At 38.4% G+C, this 16,397-nt stretch overlaps 1 protein-coding gene across 1 annotated transcript in view; it reads left to right on the top strand.

Annotated features, from left to right (window-relative positions):
* Positions 1-16,397, top strand: part of CA8 (carbonic anhydrase 8) — a 51,237-nt gene that overhangs the window by 22,577 nt on the left and 12,263 nt on the right. The window contains exons 4-8 of the mRNA XM_048054498.2: positions 2,707-2,802; positions 5,207-5,269; positions 6,625-6,673; positions 9,472-9,584; positions 14,656-14,828. Coding sequence (XP_047910455.1) covers positions 2,707-2,802; positions 5,207-5,269; positions 6,625-6,673; positions 9,472-9,584; positions 14,656-14,790 — 456 coding nt within the window. The 3' untranslated portion in view covers positions 14,791-14,828. The remainder of the gene's footprint in view (positions 1-2,706; positions 2,803-5,206; positions 5,270-6,624; positions 6,674-9,471; positions 9,585-14,655; positions 14,829-16,397) is intronic.

Here is a 16,397-nt window from a genome sequence, read left to right as displayed (position 1 = left end):
TTTATGCTGCTTCACAGACTAATTCTAGATGTCTTAATATTTTACACAGAGGTTTGGATATCATTTTCCTGACCAATATATAACACTGACATAGGAAACAGTCTCTGCCCTTAAGAGCCTAAGACAGAACTGCGACCTCTTTCTAGATACCCTGGGGTCATTGCTGGCACGGTCTGAAGTGCTTGCTCGTTTTCCTCTCTCTGAGGCTAAGAGTTTTCCGTTCAAACCTTCACAAAAAAATGCTGTTGTCAGAACACGGAGAGACATCAGATTACAGACTTCACCTCCAAAGGAGCGCAGCAAGCTGCTGAATGTCATGGCAGCCTTAGCCAAGCCCCACCTGTTGACACAGTTGAAGTAATGGGCTTGTTAAATTTGGCTATCACTCCCGGCGCTATTGTTCCCGTCGCCAAAGGAGAGGCTTGCTTTGACATTTCAAACAAAATGAATGGCGGTGCCATGTGGTATTGTTCTCCGCAGCACCAAGGACATCGCCGTCGGGACTGCAGTCACTGCAACCTTTTCTGTGAGCCTGTGCACTCCTGCCTGCCTGCCTGCAGCTGGCTCCCGTTTCCCTCGGCAGGTCTGGGGTTTGGTTCGGATCGTGGGACTCCCTGAGCCCCCTCTAGTGGATGGCTGATGCAGGCTCCAGGCTCTGCCGGGCAGAAGGCAGGGCTCCGACTTCGAGGGTGGTGGTCTGTTTGCTAAAGGGAGTGTCAGGGAATGGACTGTCCGTATCCGATCCTTTGTTTTTATTCTTCTAAAGGCCAAAGGTAAATCAGATGTATAGAAAAGCTTTTTATGTCTGCTGAAGTACATGACACCAAGTACATTCATGGGAAATGATGAGACAGATTAGCTCTAACAGGGAGCGTTTGTATGTCTAGAAGTTTTATAGCAGTGGTCGAGTACATTCGTATCAGTGTTCTTCATGTGTGAATGATTTTTTTTAAAGGTTTCATTTTTTAAGTACAGCAAATGCCTGCGATCAATACGACCAGAATTATTTGCAATGATAACTTGAAATGTAATTTGATTTACAGTATGTTCATTTAAAATTTTACATTGACAAAGGCTTATAAGATGACAAGCATCAAGAGTAGCACATAAAATTATCCTCAGAGATGAAATAAGGGGAGTGGAGCAGATCTTCTGAAATGCTGAGGTCCCTTGGTAAACTCCTGCTTGCCAGAAGCATTTCATAGGGTCTGTTACTGGGCCAAATTGAAGCACAAAACCAGAAAATGTTACCTGTTTTACAGACCAGTTTGTCTGAAGGTGGAAACAATATTAGTTAAGACAGTGATATTTTAACTTTAGACATGTCTGAGCAAAATTTCAGTCACTTAATTTTACAACAGGAATTAAATTTAAGAGTTTTTTTAAGCTGTTTTATCTATTTGGAATGTGCAAAAGTTGTTGGCAGATAAACTTGAAAGCATCAGTGCTTAGGGTGTTGAAGCTCTGCAATGTTACCAGACTCAGCCACAGAGATTACATTTTCGCATCAGTGCTCGAGAAACTCATGTATGAAATGTATATTACGTCTCAGTAGATGGTGGCGTCCCCTTCCCTTCCCTTCCCTTCCCTTCCCTTCCCTTCCCTTCCCTTCCCTTCCCTTCCCTTCCCTTCCCTTCCCTTCCCTTCCCTTCCCTTCCCTTCCCTTCCCTTCCCTTCCCTTCCCTTCCCTTCCCTTCCCTTCCCTTCCCTTCCCTTCCCTTCCCTTCCCTTCCCTTCCCTTCCCTTCCCTTCCCTTCCCTTCCCTTCCCTTCCCTTCCCTTCCCTTCCCTTCCCTTCCCTTCCCTTCCCTTCCCTTCCCTTCCCTTCCCTTCCCTTCCCTTCCCTTCCCTTCCCTTCCCTTCCCTTCCCTTCCCTTCCCTTCCCTTCCCTTCCCTTCCCTTCCCTTCCCTTCCCTTCCCTTCCCTTCCCTTCCCTTCCCTTCCCTTCCCTTCCCTTCCCTTCCCTTTTTCAAGGGCTTTTCTCAAATCAAGATGGACAGCTGTGACACTTCACCAGGACAGACTTGATGTTTTCCATCCAGTGTCTGCTGCCTGACGTGTTCATGCATTAAATCCTACGGGCCCTGGTCCCTTGTAGAAGGCAGTTGAGGGCTCTCATTTTGCTCTTTAGCATCCCTTTCACTGCTGCCCCGAAGGTGATCCTTCAGCCATCCTTCTCTGCTCAGCTTTCTCTCTGTTTAACCTTTCTTGAAGTCACTTCACCTGCTCTTACTGCTGAGATGTGAGTGACTCATCTTGGAAGGTGACGTGTGAGACAAGTGACATTCAGATAATACAGTCGGCCACTCCAATGTATGTCTGGACAGCCTGTGTCCATAATCATACCTTGGGAGGGAGCTGGCAGGATGAGAGGCAACACTGGCAGGTTGTATTAGCTGATGTTATTTCAGTGTTCAAAGTGAGGGAGTATGTAACTCATCATTACCGTGGTTATTCACACTTTTGTTGCAGATATTTGGTAACTGGCTATAGATCGCTTTTTCTGCAGCTGACTTTCTTTTTTCTTCTTGGGATTCCTGATTATAATGGGAATCCATTTAGATATACATGCATAACCACAGGCATGCATATGCATGCATGCACTCAAACGTGGAGGCTTTGTTAATTGAAGTTAATTTCTGGTGTGTTTTATTTTTAATTACAAAACATATTTATCTATTGGTCTATTTGCACTGCTTTGTTTTAGCTTCATCTAATGCACTGGAACTCCACACTGTACAGCAGCATCGATGAGGCAGTGGGGAAGAAGCACGGCATAGCTATTATTGCGTTGTTTGTACAGGTGGGTTTTCTGTGCTGCAGTTGTTACCATGCACTGTCATTTGTGTGAGGAAGATTAGTCCCTTTACATTTTCTTTCATTTTTAATGATTTCATAAAATAAAACAATGTGTGGCTGCTGGTATTCTATTCAACAGACATTTCTCTGTCATGTCGCCTGTGCATATGCTGATAAATAACTCTTGTTTAAGTAGTATATTTAATGTATATTAGTTCAAGAAGGGGTGATATGTAGTCAAACCATCTTTTCTCTGTGCGTCTGGCTGTAAGTAGACATCCACTCACCATGCCTGTGACGACAGAATGAGGACTGTCAGGAGGTCAAGGTGCTTCGCTGTCTCTGATGTGTTCTTCTTCATTCCTGGCCAGGGCTGCAGTACAGGGATTGGGGAAATATATAGAGGAGAGGAGGAAAGAGGAAAAAAAACAACTAAATAACCCATTGACCCAAAACCCGGTAGCAGAGCTGTGCCTTTTTAAACACAGGGGCAAGTGTGTTTTTACACACAGCAGAAATGTGAGGTGGGATCCCATTACTTCTTCAGAGACAACAGATCGAGACTGTACTGAGTCTTTCTGCACATCTTCAGAGAAGCCTATGACATGGAGGCTTAAAGCTGCTGGGGAGAAGGCATAATGCAAGCTGGGAAGTTAGGCCCATAATCTAATTGCCGCTGAAGGTTTTTCAGGGACTGCATCGCATAAAGAAGACTGTCAGTTTTACTCCTCAAACACCACTTGCTCATCCTCCTCATGAAAAGTGGCAAAATGTTTTATTTAAATGGGTTTATAGGAAAAGATTCAGAATTCATGCCTGGATCAAGTGGTTTTTCTTTCACAGTGATATTATTAATTTGTCATATTTCATAACAAGTTTATGAATGCCTTTGAGCTTTACCTCTGTTTGAATTTAAAGGTACATTGGTTACAGCTCCAACACTGAGACAGAACTGCTAAAAATGGAAGTTAGACAGTTTTCATTCTCTCAGTTTTGTATCCTGGAGGGCTGTGTCATAATTGCTTGTGTAAGTCACCTTCTAATTCTAGCAGAGGTAACCTTCGAGTTAGTTAGAAAGTTATATATAAGTTCTTAAACAAATATGAAACTTAAATGATACATTTTCCATTTCTGGTCTCTCTCTCACTTAAGCATTCCAAAGTGCTTTTTCATTAGCCAGGAAAGGCTTCATATAATTAAAATTGACTAAGAAGAGTAGTTATGCTGTTTATTAAAGGAATGAGGAGAGGAAATTCAGTGACCATTTCCCACTGATGGCATGGAAATATAATAGTTCTGCACCACAGTTCTCAAATGTATCATTTAAAGGTTAATGAGAATATTTTCACTGTCTTAAGTGACAGACCTTGGTACAATTTAGAACCTACATTTTTGAAGTTATTTTGATATCTTCCATGCACTTTGAAGGTTTTAAATTGAAATCCCGTTCTGAAACAAAAGAAAACCCTTTTAAATTACTGGAAATAAAAGCTACCTTTTGCTGATGTTCAATTATTTCCTTCTAGTGACTACTTTTCCATTTTATTCCAAAAAATAATAATCCAAAAGCAAACTATTTTTTCAGCATCCAGCTCTTCTGCTCTCTCTCATTCCCACTTGATTCCTCACATTATACGTGTACATGTTGGCAAAGAAATCAAATGGAAGGCCATTCTGAGTCTTTCTATTTTGCCAATGCTACTTAGAAGGTAAAAGTTAGGGTCTTTAGGTGGGTGATTTAGATCAGAAGCAGCTGAAATCAGTGTGCAGAGTGAACAATGTTCATGGAAGCTGGTTTCTTTTGAAAGTCTTAAAAGACATTCTGTAAAGACACTGCTGCAGAGAGCCATGCTTTTGCCTGCAAAATCCCAGGGATACCATGAGGGAGGGGATCTGCCATTCTGCACTCTGCAGGCAGGAAAAAAACTCCCCTGAGCCTTAGAGACATGTTGAGCCAGATTTGCAGCACTGTGGGAACAAATTCAAAAAGTGTCTGTCGTGTTTGTTCACTCCGTTCCTTTCTGTGTACTTTTCTGACAAAAACTGGTAAGGACAAACTGTATCCTTGGCATTTATATGTCACAGAGCTGCATGATTTTGAATTTACATGCAGTATATGCTGCAAAACAGGCTTAGTCAAAATTTACCAGTCTTAACTGTGACTCTTTTTCTTGCTCTGTCAGTTTTTGTCTCTGCTTTAAAGTTATTCAGACCTTGTCTAATTTTGGCTGATGCCTTTATAGTAATTTCATTGTTTGGAGTTGCCATGTATCAGTGTATTTGGTTAATACAAGGTTGGGTAGCTTAAGTAAAAACGAGTACAGAACTCACTGTTCTGGTTGACTTCTGTGTTTCACAATTTCAGATATAGCAAAACACTGAAATTCATCTTTGCTGTTGTATTTCAGATAGGAAAAGAACATGTAGGCCTAAAGGCTGTAACTGAAATTCTTCAGGACATCCAGTACAAGGTAAGGCATCATCTGAAGAAATGTTTCCTTCACAGGCCAGAGATGAAGTAAGTGAGTGAAAGATGGATATGAAACCCCGAGGCCAAGAGAATGTTTTCAGACTTATTTGTAGTAAAACCACATGTGAAAGCCATAGTTCAGTGGCCTGTATCAAAAGCTCAGTATTTTACAGTATTTTCAGATAATGTACAGTCTGTGTGGTTAACTTCCTTTGTCTGATGTCCAGAATGTTTGATCTCTTATACTAGCAACTGATTTCAAGTACTGCCTTTCCAGTGATTATGGAGTCAGTGTAACTGTAAGCACTGCAGCATGCTTAGTGAACACTAGTAACAGCATCTCCAAACTTTTCTGGTTTTAATTTGTAGAGGAAAAAATAAACACCTGTATTAACTTGCAGTGGAAAATCAGCAAAAACACAGTGCTGCCTTGTTAGGGGAGTTATGTGTGGGGATGCTGAAGAACAGATTAAAAACATAGCTAGATTGAGGAGATCTGAGTGCTCTCCAGGATGCTGACTCTATCTTATACTACCTTGGGCAGTCTGCTTCCATCCCTCTGTCTGTAAAATGGAAATAATCATACTTACCTTGATTTTGAAGCATTTTGAGATATATTATTGAGAAGTCTGGAGAGATTCACGTCAGTGGGTGCTGAAATGTAGAAAAATGAGAAGCTGTTATTAAAAGAGAATTTAAAATCTTCTTTTAGGCAAATAATAGATGGTAAGCTTCAGTCGTGATGTTTAAGATTACATACTCATTGTTTCTGAAGGTGACTTTGAAAACATTAGTGTACAGAACTGTAGAGTTTCATTACTGAAGACACTGCTAAGTAGATGAAGGTGGTGGGAAGCTTCATCATTAAGAGCGTGTTAAACTAGTGGCTTTTGGAGGGCCAGCATCAAACTTACATTTTGCATACATAAACTTTTCTTGCCTTAAATAGGTGAATCCGGTATTTAGTGTTTTCTAGATCAGTCAAGGAAAAGCTCACTTTGTCCCTTGTTTTTTAAACTCTTTTTGTATGGAACCCCTGAATTCCATGTAGAGAAAGAATTTTAAGGCTGGGGTCTGGAGGAAGCAGAAGAACTAGAGGCAGAAAGTTAACAAATTACTGAGATAATCTTAGAAGTAAAACATGTATTAAAACAAACAAACAAACAATGAAAAACACAACTGTTTGTGTAGTTGCAAGGACAAACACAGTGATGATTAAATGGGGAATGTTAATGAGGTTGCTTTGCACAGAAATTCAAGGTTTAATGTTAGCAAACACACAGTGTTTTACATTACCATTCATCATCATTTTAACAAGAAACTAGAGATGAGATTGATTTGTATTCATTTTTTCAGGGAAAGTCCAAAACTATACCCTGTTTTAATCCCAACTCTTTATTGCCAGGTAGGTGCCTTTACTTACTTTTGTATGGGTGGATTACTAGCTAATTGCAGAGGCTGAAACAATCTGGATCTAAAGAATAGTCTAACTACAAACCTGAGAGTGTATGCCATCAGGTGATGATGCATTTTCCACCTAATGGTGCTAATAGGAGTAGGGAAGAAGTCCCTTTTGAACTTGGGATAAATTCACACTTCCATCACGCAAGTGGAATGTGATATTGTAGTCCATGCCCTGCTGGCAACACTGTGGCTAGATTTGTTGATGATTTGTTATCCCACCCAGAGGGAGAGCGATGTGTAATCCTTTCTCTACTTCTGCATGAAATATGAAGATGATTTCCTTAAATAGAGGCTTGTTATAACTTCAGAAAATGTAAGGTTGCCCACTTACCAAGTTAGTGTTTTGTCAGCAACAAAAGACAATGCCATAATGCAATGGCAGTTGTATAGGATACAGGGGGTAGTGTCAGTGGGAGGCAAATGCAAATTCATATAGCCAAGGGTAACAATAAGAAAAAAACAGTTACTCTACCTTGTCTTGAAAAAAATGTGACTTTAAAAAAAAATGCATTTCTACAAAACAAATATTTCTGCAAGGAATCTTTTGAGCTAAATTTCATGCCATAGTAGCAAGATATTTAAACTAATTTTCCAAATAACCCTGGTCTATATTAAACTATTTTTATTATATAAAAATAATATTGTTTAGGTTGCAAAGTCAAGTGCTCAGCATTTAGGAATTGCAGGAATTAAGGTTGGCTGCCTGTGTCCATTCACATACATGCATGATAAAACATATTTTACCGGAATTTATTTTTACAGGACCCCTGCCTCACAGTTCCTGATGCTGATCAAGTCACATAAGCCAAATTTTTCATAAATGATCTCTAACTATGTGTTCCTCATTTTCTAGGTGGCCGACTTGAGATCATGGGGTCTGATTTGCAGAAGTGCTGAGTGCTTACACCTGCAACTGAAGTCAATGGGAGCAGTGCTCTGACTGCATTAAGTGCTATAGAAAGTTAACTACTCTGAGAAATCAGGTTCTAAGCATCTCATATTGAACACTTCAAATGAATAGATGCATTTGACCTTAAACTCTCTTTGTGTCAGTTCCCCAGCTTTAAAAATTGGGAGTAGTCTGTCCTTTCTCACCACACCTGGGTGCTGAAAGGATAAACTTACATATGTGAAGCACTCAGACACTGAAGAAATGAGTGCATTAGAAATGAAAAATCAAGAAAATTAGTCCTTCTAGGAAGCAGGATTTGAACAGCATGGGAAAAAGAAGACCTAGGACCATATATTATGCTGAGAAAGCCAAATATTAGCCGCTGCTTTTCAAGATAGAATCATCCATCTTTGCAAGTAAATGATGAAAGCTTCTCTAGAAAATTCATATGTGATCATGTAATGAGACAGTGTCATAATGCATGCACAGGATGGGCTGAATTAATTCTTGCAGTTCTTAAGTTTGAGTGCTTGACAATGCAACTTTCTTGCAATGGATTTGCTATGTAATTCCGTAACTGAGAATGAAAATGATATCAGCAAACCAAAATGCATTCACTGACAATCACAGGCTTCATTAGCAAGATTTAATTCTACTGACATTCCTCCTAGCTAGTAGTGAAATGGCAGTAACAGGTTAGGTCAACCAAGCAAATTTATTCCAGTTTCCATCCTCCCATCCTGTCCTTGTCAAGCTAGTCACAACCTTCCCCTGGCTCTCCATGTCACAATTAACTACCCTTTGTCTCCAATTGCTCTCTAGGTTTGTTTCTTTTCCCCTCTTTTACAATCAAGCAGTTTATTCTACTTTAGCTGAGTCAGGAAGTCATTTATGACTATGGCCTATGGCAGAAAAGGACAGCCCTGTGTAGTTTGACTTAAGTGCGGTGTGACTGGAATGTCTGGGCAATAAAAATTGAAATAATTAAAATAAATTTTGTTGTATGTAAAATTAAAACTCTTCTGGGACAAACTGTTGTATGTTTTCATGAGAGACAACAAAGTAGTCTCTTAAATAAAGATCGAGTTTTCTCCTATGGAGTCCAGCTCACTTTCCAAAGCTAGCAGGCACTAATGCATCTCAAAAAACATGTCACCAGAATTACAAACTGAAAAGTTTGGTTTGGGCTGTTTTGACTTTTTTTTTGTTTTAATTAAGTAAATTCATCTTTGAGACATATCCTAAATGTAGAATTAAGTCACAATTTTACACATCCCCTCTACCTTCAAAATGGGATGTCTCTTGCCCCTAATGTTTTCTGCTTGTCCTAGGGATAAGGGATTGATATTTTAATCCAGCAGTGAACTTCAAGCTCCATGCAATAGTGGATTTGAGATTCTGCACAACCAGAGTGTTGAGAAGAAATCCAATTCCTCCATTCCTTTTTCAAATGTGGAGCGAGGCCCAAAGGAGAGCAGGTCAAACAACAGTTGCTGCAGAGAATGTGGAGTTGGGAAACCTGGAGGCTCTTTCCCAAGATATGGTTTATTTGCTTTGTTAGTTTAAGGAGTTGTGCTCATGGTACTTGCCATGTCTATAAAGTGGCATTTTCATCTTTAAAATACTTATCTACAGGGAGAAGTTACCGTTATGTAATGGCTGTGTGCTCATGTGCGGTCACATGAGAAAGTGGTGGACAGTGCTTGGCAGGTTATAAATTCACACCTTACCTTACTGCGTACTAACTTCATCATATGAGCAAGCCCGTGGCTATCATGTTGTCATAATTAAAAGACAAAATCCTCTTCCTTAGTGTCATTAAAATTCCACATTTCTTTTAATTTCAGATCCTCTACTGCGTGACTACTGGGTGTATGAGGGCTCCCTCACCATTCCACCCTGCAGTGAAGGTGTCACCTGGATATTATTTCGCTATCCTTTGACTGTGTCCCAAGTGCAGGTAACAGCTGTGCTTAAAGTGACCTTGGAATATGGTTATGAGTTAAAGGTTATAGCGTGCAAATATATATATCAGGGCATTATATTTGTTCTCTGTGAAGATCCCATTAGATCAGTACATGGCTTTTCAAGTAAAGGTTAAGCCTTTTGAGTCACTGAAGGCAATGCAAAGGTCAGAGATGAAAAACCTTGTTATCATTTATAATCTGCGTTTAAAATAATTCTTTATTTAAGTGAAAGAAAAAGAAAGAAGTCAACGGGCAAAAGAAATTCAATTCTTTGTAATTTTAAGCTTTCAAATATCACTGCTTTTTGATGTTAAAGGAACAAAAAAGCTCAGGGAGATACCGTGTCCCAGAGAATGAAAAATGTTAACATTGTACAAGCCAGCTATATTGCATTCAACTATATTTAACTTACCTTGCTGTTTTTTAGTTCTATTTTATAATAAATGTCAAATGGAAACTACCTGTTTAAAGTTGATTTCACAATATTTTTAAGTATATTTCTTTGTTACATCTAACAGTCACATAAGTATTTCTATATAAGAAATTTCAAGCTTGTCAACAAATAATCCCAATAAAACAATGAAAACTTCCAATGATTATTCTCCTGCAGTCTATGAGACCGACCTGGAGAAATGTAGGTATATTTAAGTGAAACTACCTAAAATCCCTGAAGCTGAGTGCATTAATTTTTATTTTCTGCTCTGAAGGATGTGCAAACAGAAGGAAAAAAAGCATAAAAGGCGATAAATTCATATTATTTCAGCTTTAATAATCTAAAATTTTGCTAGTAATCCCAGCAGAATATTTTAACAAATTACCATTTTAAATCAGCAGTGTTTTTTTTTTCCACGTGAAGAGTGAATTCTAGTTCTAATCATAGGATAAAAGTGATAGTTCCCAATAAGCTTATTTGTATGTTAGCTGCAAATTAAATGTATTTTATCAATCACTGATCTGTTATTTATTTATTTACGAAAGGATAAGTCTTATGGCTGCTTACTACTGAGTGAATTTAAACAGAACTCTGTTGGCACTATTAAATTCAGAGTAACTTCTAAAAACAGTGCATTTTATAACGTGGCAGCTAATTGCTCAGATATGGTACGGATAAATAAGAGGACTTAATCAAAAGTGTAGAGATAATAGCTGTAAGGCTGAGACCTCGTATAAAACATTTTAGTTCATGTTAGTTACATCCTCTGTATTCTCTATTCTTTTATAATCCAGTCAGTGGACAGAGGAGGGTATAGTTCAAGCCATGCATTTTCTGGGAGATGATGTGGGGGGTGAATGAGGGAGGAATTATGCAGAAAAATGCAACTTTAATTAATGTTTGTGCTCATTTACCACAAGAAAACAAAATGCTGGAATGTGGTATGAAGGGGATAAATCTCCAGAAAAGAAATACTATGCAGTGGTGTAACAACCCGTGATTCAGTATTGCCTTCTTGCTTTGATTACTGAGCTTACCTTTCTTTAACAGAGAGCCTCCCATATATAAATAGTGTCTGGGGAAAAGAGAGGGATGCATTACCAAGGCCTGCTGTAGCTGAAGGGTAAATGGTCTTTGTTGCCGCATTGCCTTGGTTGGTATAAACTCAGTCCAACAAGAGCATCGCAGTGATGAAGGGCTCACAAGTCATGGAAAGGCTTAGGTGACAAGACTTCACCCTGCCACTGACATTGGGTGTAGCTGAGATGTGTCTCTGGAACAGAGAGAGATTGGAGTAGATTCATGCCAAGATGATCCACAATACATGAAGAGCTTGGGCAAACCTGGTTCCTGGAGTTTTATTACTGACTTCCGTGGGAAGGACATCAAATCTTGTCTGAAAAGCTGCATCCTGAAGTACTCTTTTTGCACATTCCTGCCCTCCTTTTGTGTTTTTATCATCCTCACTTATCTTACATTAAAATATACATAAATTACATAAAATATACAGCACAGAAAGAACTGCTTTGACTACTTTTGTAAGACCCCTTACCCATGATGTACACTGCTGGAATACAATGCAAGAAAATAGAAAAATCTCTCCTATTAGGCCAGCAAATAGCAGGAAGAAAATTGAAAAAGACTTGCTTGTGCTTCTCTCCACTATATATATACTTTTAATAGGACATTTGTGAATAATGTGCTTTTTATTCACTGAAGCCCAGAACAAGTGCATTGTCTAAGCCAGTCAGAATAGGGGTTTTACACAATGGTGAAACGAGGAGCTGTTGTTCTGCTGTACTCATTGTCAGAGTTAACTGTTTTTGTATTGAATGGCGAGATCTCTAGTCCTTTTGTCTATTTCATTCAAAGTCAAGTCCTAAAGGGCAGAAATAGTAACTAGCATTTAGAACTGGAGTGGGAGTTGTGCAAAATTTGTGTAGTAGTCTGTGAAATAAAACAATCTGTGAAGTTCATGGTATTTTATTCACTGGGAGACAGGTCTGTTTTCTTGGAAGGTGTGATGAAGGCATGTGAAATTCTCAAGTAGAAGGTAATACTTCTGTTTCTCACGTAAAATAAATGTTCATATAGAAAACTTGCAGATATTCTTTATTTTGTGCATCCTACTCCTCAGCAAATATTTAAATAAAACAGAATAAAGCGGTATTCAGAATCTGACTACTGGGAAGTGGCAAAAACATTCTTGCAAAATTCTACAAAATATAAGCTAACTTTATTTTCACTCAGTAGAAGCGTGAATGTTAACATTGTGGAGTTACTCTTTCACTTTGCTTCTGAATTTCAGTGTGAAAAGTACTGGGTCATACTTAGGGATGACTGGGTGTAGATGGCTATTTCTGTTAAGAAATGTGTGAATATTCAAGGATGTTTATCTATGTGCCTCTAGAGTATCTATTTCCTCTACAGGGTGTACTTTACAGCATTGACATGTGAGGGGTTGGCATGAGATGGCGAAGAGGAACTAGTAAATGGTTCCATATTAGATGAAGCAGTATGAATAGGGCACACATACTGCCTTTTCACATGGAAATTTAATATGAAAAGTAGCATCAGCACAGCTAGTGTCCTTTTCTGACAAAACCACTTCTCAAAACTGAAGCAGGCCACCAAGTATGTCACCAAGTCTCTGTCATTGGGGTCTGAACCATGATATGAAAGATTGAGCAAGGAGACTGGTGGGCTCAGAAGCAATTACCCCCCCAGAGTGGGGCTGCAATTCCTGACTTCCCTGAAGAACAGACGTGGGGATCCGATCAGTTTTTTCTGACTGAAGAAACTGGAAGCTGCTTTGTGAGGAATACCTCCTGGAGAAAGATTTCACTGTAGAGACTTGGGCAGAGCATTTGTAGTTGTAGTAGCAGGTAACTCACAAATGCCAGGTTTGCAGTCTGCTCTTCCCTATCCTTCATCTGTGTTTGTTTGAAGTCTCTCACTCTCAAAAGATCAAACAAAAGACACATTCCTGTAAAATGCCTCTGCCCCTTCCAAAACTACAATTATTTCAGACTTCCCAGAGTTGATTCAGTTTAGTGATGGTGAAAGACGGTACAATACTCATATAGTGATTTAACAGCATTTGACTCCTGAAGACTTTTTCAGTTCTGAAGCCTGTAGTGGGTTTGTTTTCAGTTTGCTTTTGATAAACATTTTAAAAAAAAATCTTCCAAAATAGGAATCTGCTTCTAAAAGCATTTTCGAGGACCTTCTACAGTTCTTTCTGTTTTTCATCTTTTCACTCTAAACTATTGCTTTATATCTCAGCTGCAAGAAGCAGAGCAACATTCATTTCTAAGCACGCTGGCTTTTGAGGAAAAAGCAGCAGAGCAAAGCTAGCCTCTAAATCAAATAAATAAGTCTGTATCATTTCTGCTTTAGAGTGGAAAACAACAATGAAGGCGATTGTCTTCCAGGTTGCAGAAAGAAAGTATTCTCTGCAGGCAATATAAGAATAAAAATGTCATTACTTAGTTTAGTACCTCATTTCCTGTAATTCTGGAATCACACTTGCATTCTCCCTTTAACCCTTCATAGGGTGTTTTTCATGGAGAAATTCATCCTCTGCAATCTCTTAGATGGTAAAATGATTAAATACTTCAGGCTCCATTTTGCTTTCTGTATAGTTTCAGTTTCAAGTTCCAGCTGAGCTGAATAGTGAGACACAACAGGGTTGATGCAGATACAGAGCCTCTGCCTAGGGGAGTCAGCCTTCAAGTACATTTGCTGTATCCAGCTAAGGTAGCTTGACAATATGCCAAAGCAAAAACAAACACAATTTTTGTAGTAGCTGTAACTACATATTTAAAAGACTAGACACAGCACTGTCGAACAGTAAGGTATGATGTTGCTGAGAGATGCATTGGTTTTCTTAGCCTTGTGTCACACAGAGCTTGATGCTTATACGAGGGATGAAGATGGAAGCTGTGACATTTTCCCCTACATCAGGTTAGAGTGAAATCTAAAGTGAGTCTGTGCACCAAAAATACATTGTTTTGGACTATTTGAAATGTTTTATATTGATTTTTGATTGTATTTGATTTTTAAATATATATTTAGCACCTATGTCTACAGAACTTTTGAAGTGATATTTCATTTTGATTTGAAAAAAACATACTGTTATGTATAAGATGTCAGAGACTTCCTCTAAAGTTTAAAGCCTGTTTAAAATTCTCCTGATTTAGCAAATAATATTAATTTAAATGAAGCAACAATTTCACACAATAAATAAATCACTGGAAGAAATACAAAGCAATTTCCAGTTGGCTGAGCTATTCCTGCACTTCTTTGAGGAAGACCATAATGATTACTCTCATGTCACAACTGTGAGGTTGATTTTGTGGGGATGTAATCTACAGTGGGTAAAAAGATTATGGATCCCAAAAGAAATTATGAAAGCAAAAAGGATATGTTTGCTAAACGACATGCATAAAAGTTCTTATTTTTCTCTATTTTGACAGTGCTGATATATATATATAATGATCTTAGCATATGGTATCTGAGCACTCCAGGTTTCAAAGCTGCAGAAGTGGCAGGAAAGGCTGATTTCAATCATTAGTTCCATAACGAAGAATGTATCTCAGCTTCTTCATGTCTGTTTTTCTGCCTTTCAGATAGAGGAATTCCGTAGACTGAGGACACATGTTAAAGGTGCAGAACTTTTAGAGGGCTCTGATGGAATCCTAGGAGATAACTTCAGACCAACTCAGCCACTTAGCGACAGAGTCATCAGGGCTGCATTTCAGTAGCAGAAGAGGAAAACCAACAAAAATCAATTTTTATTTAGGTAAGTAAAAGCTTAGTGGAAAAATCAAAACTTTGAAATAATTTTCATAGGGAAGATATCGCTGAAGGAAAAAAAATGAGTTAATTTCATCTCATATTACGATATATTTTCACAATTATAAATTTTTACACTACTGTCCTATTTTATCCTGTGGTATAACACGTTGGTTTACCTTTCTGAAATGCTAATAATTGGAATAATTGGGTTCTTTACTGGCTGGAATCTAGTATGTGATTTAGTGAATTAAAATCTTTCTATTGACTTAGTAGGCAGTCGTGGCAAAGTTAGTTCACAGTTACTTCTTGTAGCTTTAAATTTCCCCTACTGCAACGAGCAAGAGCACATTATACCTAGGGTTATGTGATAGATTTCCCCAGTTCTGAAGGACACTGATTTCTTACTGTTTTTAGAAGACCAGTCACTGGTGAATCTTGTGATCTAGTGTTCTCTTAGACAAAGTACTAGTTACTAGTTCTGGAGGCCCTTTTTTTTTTTTTTTTTTAATCCCTTTTTCCTGTTTTAGAATGCTGTACTTTCCCAACCAAACAATGAATCTTGGGCAAAATCAATGCAGATACAAGACGAGATAGTTAAGTAACTTCTGTCATGGCTGATTTTTCATGTTACTTCATTCCTCTATGTAGCTGCTGCTTCTTGTCCTCAGTGATGCTTTTTTCTTTCATTGGCTCACAGAGCAAGGATGACTTTGGGTTCGGTACAGAAGAGCTAATACACATGTGAACTTACATTATCCACACATGAGTTATTAAAACCGCCCCTGTAATATTCCCCTAGCTTCTATCAATTACAACATAAATTCCCTTAGTACTCAACTGTTACTCCTAAAGCTCATTACACTTAGGTAATCAATGCTTTACTATAATGAAAACCCTGGTAATGAGATTCTTAGAGTTAAAGAAAATTTGCTATCAAGACAGCTAGTTACTTTGATAATGTGTCAGACACCAACATTTATGGTTGTTTTTGTAATAAAGTGGCCCCACCTTGATACCAATAGTATGAAAGCTAATCTGGAAAATGTTTAAAAATTTTTTCTTTCTTTCTTTCTTTAATAAGTCCTACTACTTTTTAGCGTCATAGAAATGTCCATCTCCTATTCTAAAATAAACTTTAAAAAAAATAACAAAAACCATAGGGTACCCTGTTTTACTGGTAGAATCTATTATATAAAGGCATCGGTTTTTCTATCTGCACATTTCTTCAAAGCCATATGCTTATAATAGAAGCAATTCTTCCAGAGTTTCACCTGGAAGCATGCTGCTGAAAGGTTTTTGATATACACTGTAGGGTACAGACATTTATTTGTACATTAAACTCACGCACTATCTAGGTCAGTGCTGGAACTGCCTGTTTCACTTCAGGCTCTGTTGTGGGGTTAAACTTCTTCAGACTATGCTCTGGGTCCCACACTCAACTTCATATAAAGTTAACAAATGATCAGGCAGTAGATAACGCCTAAAAGAAATTAATAATTCAGTGCTTCCAAAAACGGATCTGTTAAAACCTAGTGGGAAGATTATCTTTCCTCCCACACTTGACAAATTATTA

This window comes from Anser cygnoides, chromosome 2 (assembly GCF_040182565.1).
Source record: "Anser cygnoides isolate HZ-2024a breed goose chromosome 2, Taihu_goose_T2T_genome, whole genome shotgun sequence".
Taxonomy (NCBI): Eukaryota; Metazoa; Chordata; class Aves; order Anseriformes; family Anatidae; genus Anser; species Anser cygnoides.
This window is presented reverse-complemented; position numbering and strand designations above follow the sequence as displayed.